At 38.4% G+C, this 6,897-nt stretch overlaps 1 protein-coding gene across 4 annotated transcripts in view; it reads right to left on the bottom strand.

Annotated features, from left to right (window-relative positions):
* Positions 1–7: 7 nt before the first annotated feature.
* Positions 8–6,897, bottom strand: part of LOC134801101 (aminopeptidase N-like) — a 35,686-nt gene continuing 28,796 nt past the window's right edge. For all 4 annotated transcript variants that reach the window (XM_063773625.1, XM_063773623.1, XM_063773624.1 and 1 more), the window contains exons 18-19: positions 5,419–5,564; positions 8–554 (exon numbers count right to left, since the gene is read on the bottom strand). In XM_063773625.1, the coding sequence (XP_063629695.1) occupies positions 440–554; positions 5,419–5,564 (261 nt within the window). In that variant the 3' untranslated portion in view covers positions 8–439. The remainder of the gene's footprint in view (positions 555–5,418; positions 5,565–6,897) is intronic.

Here is a 6,897-nt window from a genome sequence, read left to right as displayed (position 1 = left end):
CATAGATAGGCAGTTAACACACCAATACTACGATCTGGCGCGATGGGCGAAGAAACATATTTAACATACGCTCTAGCCGCTCACACGCTCAAAATAAAGATTCAAGATAGAATGGAATGGGAGACCTTTTTATGTTTCTGAGCGACTAGAGGATTATTGTGAAAAAATACATTTGATACTTTAGCTTCTATCGCCTACTTTTCCTTAAAAAAGACAAAAGCTCCTTTTAAAAGTTAATTTCGGCTAAGCGAGGTTTTATTATCATTTAGTTCCTCTACTCATCTTCAGGCTACATCATCAGGTGAGCTGGATGTCATCAAAATATTGCCTTGTTACCGAACTTTCGTAAGTACGCGTCATTGGCGGTCAACGGGATAAACCTGTCATTATTACAGGCTCATAAATAAGTGCTTCAATAAACCTTACTCAAAACTTATTGTCATAGGACCAGAAGTACAATAACACACATTATGACTGTCCGTGTGAACACCTTAGCGACACTCCCGCCGTTATTTTTGAAAAAGTTCTTCCACCATTCTAGTAGGTTTTCGTTTCTGTAACGAATATTTATTTAATTACACTTTGAATATACTTACAATAATATGTCGTCCTAAATAAAAGGTACCTCAGGATAAGGCTTGGTAACTTTTTTTCATACAAATGCGAAGTATTTCGACGTAAAGGCTTCTATAATATTTTTCAAACTCGATGGGTAGGATGACAGGTGTCATCTCCATATAATTTCTAACCTAAAAAAGCCAAAACTCGCAAAATCGTATTGAAATGACAGCTGCCACCGTACCCATCGAATTTGAAACATATTTATAAGGTCACTTTCCAGAAAACGACAAACATAAACAAATAATAAAAGTAATAAAAAATAAACTTACCTTTTATATCCTTCCAAAAGCTACGAATAAAAGGGATTTTAGTTGTAGAAACAAGAAATACAAAAATAATTATTTCACATTTATTCCTTTCATTTTAACAAGTGCTTTAAAATACTGGACGGACGTTTACAGTAAGACTTAAGTATAAAAGTAAGACTTTTAGTTACATCGTTTTGCTCATTCGATCAATAAAATAAAACAAAAATCATTTAAGTACATATTGAAAAAAAAATAGTCATAACACAATGCATAAAAAATACACTAACATTTTTTTGACACAACATTTGTTTTTTGAACGTTTACAAAAATAAAAATTATAAATGTATATTTATTTATACAAAAATACATCAATGTCAGTGCAGTAATTAGCAATAAACTTTTTATTTATTTTTTATGCCTTGGGGGCTATTCATAAATTACGTCATTTCAAATTAGGGGGGGGGGGTCTGGACATCGGATGACGGTAGCAAGACGTAGGAGGAAACGGGGTCATTCGAAGCATGATTTTTGGATGATTTTAGGGCGGGGGGGGTCCAAAATTGTCAAAAATCGATGACGTAATTTATGGACAGCCCCTTGATAACCCTACAATAAAGAGTGAATGTTTATTTATTTAGCTTTCTGGAGTCAAGGATTATGATTTCATAAAAAACTCAATGAATAAAAATACAATTTTCATATCTTAAGAAAAACATCGACACAACACAAAACAGGTTTTCATTTTCAAGACCTTTGATTTTGCCTAGGATTTAATAAGATATTGTTATGTTCTGAATACAATATATTAAATTAATTAAAAGGGGAAGCTTGGAACGACGTCTCCTCTGCTTCGCAATATGGTCGCTGATTACAAAAATATAAATAAAATTATTAAATCATTACAGGTTTAAGCGGTTAAGCTTTACTACCATTACATTACTATTTTCTCCTATTTATTTAAGCTATAAGTAGCACCAAACTATTAAAAGGATTTTTATTTTTTAGTTACAATCAAAATACATACTTAAAGGCATTTAGCGATTTATCAGCTAATTCTACGCACTACAGCGAATATTCTCTGCGAAAACTTGCCTTAAATACTACATACTAATAGGTAAAATGTATAAAATCTGAAGTAGAATACTAAAAAGCACTTATTTGGTCCCAACGTCAATAAAATGTATATAATACTCATAATACTACGTCTAACTATTTTGAACGCGAGTTGATAACTTTGTGACAAGAAATATCTACCTAAAAAACAGGCTATGCCAATGCATATTACAATTATACTGCATAACGTAATTCAAGACCAAAAAAAGTAAGAAAATGTTGCCACTTTTTACTAGCGCGTCTTGTATTTATGTAAGAATAAGTAAATAATGGGTGGTTGGATCAAGGGTCAGATGCAGAAGGCGGTAATATTGGACACGGCGCGTATAGTACGTCGGTTCCTCACTCTGCGGCCCTGACCACCGGCAGCTTGGGCCAAGCCCCGCTGCCGGCGGCACCCTAGGTTAGGTTTTTTATAATGTGTTTATATGTATTTTTTATTGTTTTGTAAGTGTTTTTATATTTTACTTTTATATTCATATTATAACAAACCTAACTTAAGACGAAAAATAAATAAAGAGAATATAGTAAATAAAAGTACTTTTTTAAATAGTAGGAGTAAAATTACTAATAAATAAATTATCTTAGCGTGATTAACTATTTATCATAAGGAATTTACTATTTTACAAACAAATTATTGCAGTGGCAACATTGTACAATTACTTTTTTTGGTCTTGAATTAAGTTTTGTAGTTTAGTTACAATTAACTTCGAAATCACAGAGATATTAGTTTAGTGTGTTCGAAATTTTGAAACTTGTAACTATCTACTAAACTAAAAACGCTTTTAACTGTAGCAACAGTAAGCTAGAAGCCTTGGTATAGCGGCTCGGCCACGACATTGCGCGATTGGCGGCGGCGGCGGCGGCAACCATAGGTGGGAACGGAAGGTCTGATCGCTGTCTCGCTCTATGGTTCCCGCCGCCGCCGTCGCCAGTCGTGCAATAATGTCGTGGCCGAACCGTAAGCATTACAGTAGCGTAAGTGTTACCAAAGTTTAAAGTGTTTCTGATTTAGTAGATATTATCGTTTTTCTAAATCACCCCCCTTTCGTAGTTAGCTTAATGCATCAGTCTTTTAGGTGCATCATAACAATCAAATCGCGTCAATTTAGTAAGTGCAATACGTTCCACTGGTTTTCAATTATTTGTTAGAAAAAATAACAATGTAATGTTACTGAGATATGTATACATTACTAATGTATCGAATTACCTATGTATAACATATAATTTGTGTACGTACCATCGCCCACAATCTTAACTGTACATCGGTGGACCTTATGCATTTTGTAATAAGGACCAGGGATGTTGCGGATGCAGATTTTATGACATCCGCGGATGCGGATATTTAAAGCCTCACATCCGCGGATGCGGATGCAGATGTCAAGATTTGGTAAGTACTTAAAAAACGTCAAATATTACATTTTTAGTAATTTTTATTTAAAAAAACGAAACGTTTAAGATTAGAGCAAGAATATAGGTGCGTTTTATTTAATAAACAGTAACTTGGCCAACTTTTCGGGATCTAGACGATTTCGTTATATATAATGACGAAATAACCTAGCACTTACGCCGCCGCTACGACGTTCTTGTTACCGACTTGGTCGACATCCGCATCCGCATGAGCTCCGCATCGATTTTATGCGGATATTGCGGATGCGGATGTTGAAAATAATGCGGATGTTCCGCGGATGCGGATGCGGATGCGAATATTCGCAACATCCCTGATAAGGACTACCGATGGACAGTTAATGTTGCTGTTTGTACTGTTGCTGCTTATAGCTAATAAGGCACGATTATTTGTTCTAACAAATCTCTCTAAATATTACTAAAGTGTCACAGATCCAAATTATCGAAAAACACACGTATTTGTGACGTTATCTATGAAAAGGGACCTTATTGTCGATGGCGCTTACGCCATTATTAACGATGCCCCGATATAAATACAATGCCGCGGCGTAAGCGCCATCGACAACAAGGTCCCTTTTCATAGATAATGTCCCATTTGGCATTGTGTCACTTTTGCTTTTAATCACAACATTAATTAAATGTCTATGCAATATTATCGGAATGCACGAAGATTGATATTGGCACAGTCTATACAGTCAGTCGCGCGCACCCGAGCTGCATACATCACTGTCATGGCCATTGTTATATAGTAGCTCGGTACACGTCAAAGGCCGTCGGACCACTGTTACCTATTTTTTACACTGTGATATTGGGTTGCAGCCACGCGCGTCAGTTGACGTTCTTGCCGGTCAAAAGGTTAAAAGGCATTTTTTAAATCTTATTGCATAGACATACGGTCCACAATAAGCACAATATTCTACAGTTGTATATAGTGCATAAATATTTTCCATCGTATTTCCACGGAAACGTACGAACGTGTCTTGCTATTTCAGTCAGTCTCGGTACAAAACTGAGGTGACTGAAGTGAAGTACCTAGTATCAGGGTTGCGAAACTCCTGACTTCGGCCAAACTCGGCTCCGCTCGGCTCAGCATTGCTCCGAGCAATTATTAGGGTTGACACATGGTATAATAATATACTCCGCCTGGTACTCTCTTCCCGTCTTTTCTAGGTCACCTGACTGACACAAGCTTACGTCATCATGCGACAGCGCTATATGATAATATGCGATAGCTAGCGCTATACAAAGTGGCAATGTTATTGTGACGTAGGCTTGTGTCACTCTGGGAAGAGAAGACCATGTTTTATTAGACTATGGGTTGACACAACTTGACGTCCCTGTGCGTGCACGACCACAGATAAGATAATGGCTTGAATTTTGACAACCCTAAATAGCCGAAAGGGATAGTGCCATATATTAGAAAGGGACAACATGATTCGACCCTGAACCGCTGTCAAACTTCGGTTTTGTAGGAAGTTTCCTTTCTGTACGGTAAGGTGTATTCGGGTATTACCGAATGTCGGATAATTCCGAAATTCAGATGAAAATCACCCTTAATTCCATCATAGTAAAAGTCTCTTTTCGGAATTATCCGACAGTTTTCGACATTCGGAATTACCCGAGTAAACCTTAGTACTATTATTTATTCTGTGGTCTCAGTACAAAAATTACTTAGCTCTGAGGTGACTGAAGTAACATGAAAATTACGAACGTTTCCGAGAAAGTACGATGGAAAACAATTATGCCATTGACGTATTCTATCTAAGGACTGGCCTTACGGGCACTAAAAATGGAACCAGTTCAGCGGTGGCACTCACGAATTAGGTGTGGCCTAACGCAACTAGTTGCGACCAATCGCGCGCGTGATGCGAACTTATCGACCAATCGCGTTGTAGCGATGTCACACCGCTGTACTGGCCCCATTCTTATTGCCCGTAAGGCCAGTCCTGAGATATATACGTCAATGAATTATGCACTACATCAGTAGTCAAGTCAGTTCGTCACGGGCCTTAAAACATGACCTCCTTACGTGGCGGACAGCCTCATCAGGCCGATGACTTTCTCCTTATTCTTGGTGATCCAGTCGATGTTGACGCGAGCCTTCTCGATGCCCTGCTTCACCGCCAGCTTGGCGCCCTCCAGCACCTTGCTGTGCTGGGCTGCCCACGCTTCGAACTGCAAGAAATTTTGGTGTTTCGGCATTTTCACTTAACTGTGCACCTTTAAAGTGGTATCCAGACGGGACTGATCAAATCGGTCGATTTGATCAGAAATGAAATTGGCGTCAATCTCCAATTTTAGATTTATGGTGATATTAGAGCCCTCTAAATACAAAAAATGCCCCAGAACGAAAATACTGGCCTCACAAATTGGTATTCTTGCGTCCGCACCTCATTTTATCGGTAATATCGGTCATTATCGGCGGTTGAATTCGGCGAGCCAAATTGGTATTTGCGTCCGCACCTCCTGATTCGATCGGGCAATTGAATCAATTTGGCGAAAAATTTACTAATCTGGATACGCCTTAACGGCCGGTTAGCAATCGTTACAAAACTGACGGTCAATGTCAAATCCCATACATTTTGTCAGGAATGTAACGGTTAGACGTTACTGAAACACGACTTAAGTCGCGTTTTAAAGTACAAGATAAATGAAAATGCCCGTTTATGTAGTTCATAATTTGATATAAGAACCTTGGAGGGTCTGCCAGCCGATGTGAACTAAGTCCGAACCTTTAAATGGACATTGACACTAAATAATAATAATAATTTCAGCCTATAAATGTCCCACTGCTGGGCACAGGCCTCCTCTCATGCGCGAGAGGGCTTGGGCTATAGTCCCCACGCTAGCCCAATGCGGATTGGGGACACCTTTGAATTTCTTCGCAGATGTATGCAGGTTTCCTCACGATGTTTTCTTTCACCGAAAAGCGACTGGCAAATATCAAATGATATTTCGTACATGAGTTCCGAAAAACTCATTGGTACAAACCGGGGTTTGAACCCGCGACCTCCGGGTAGAAAGCCGCACGCTCTAATAATCATAATTCACAGCAATCAATGTGAACGTTTGTTTGTTTTGTGTAATCTTCGCAGTTCATAATTTGATATAAGAAACTTAAGAGGGTCTGCCAGCCGATGTGGACTAAGTCCGAACATTTAAATGGACATTGACACTTGGACATGAATAGATGAATCTATGGGCTCCGACTGACAGAATCCTAGGGCTGGGTGTATATTAGGGCTTCCAATACCGGGATCCCGGGATCCCGAAATACCGGGATCCCGTCTGTGAAAACACATTTTTCAATACCGGTATTTTTTAATGCAATACCGGGATCCCGGTATTTTCAAAAACAAGGAAAATGTGCCGATTATACCGTTTAAAATCCATTAAAATGATTAAATTCGGCTGTATCAAGGATATTACTTGCCCGTTTAATTAAACAAGATCATTTAATTGAAACAAGATCGGTGCATATGCACAGATAAATATTTGGTGATGATTA

Source organism: Cydia splendana, chromosome 21 (genome assembly GCF_910591565.1).
Source record: "Cydia splendana chromosome 21, ilCydSple1.2, whole genome shotgun sequence".
NCBI classification, from domain to species: Eukaryota; Metazoa; Arthropoda; class Insecta; order Lepidoptera; family Tortricidae; genus Cydia; species Cydia splendana.
This window is presented reverse-complemented; position numbering and strand designations above follow the sequence as displayed.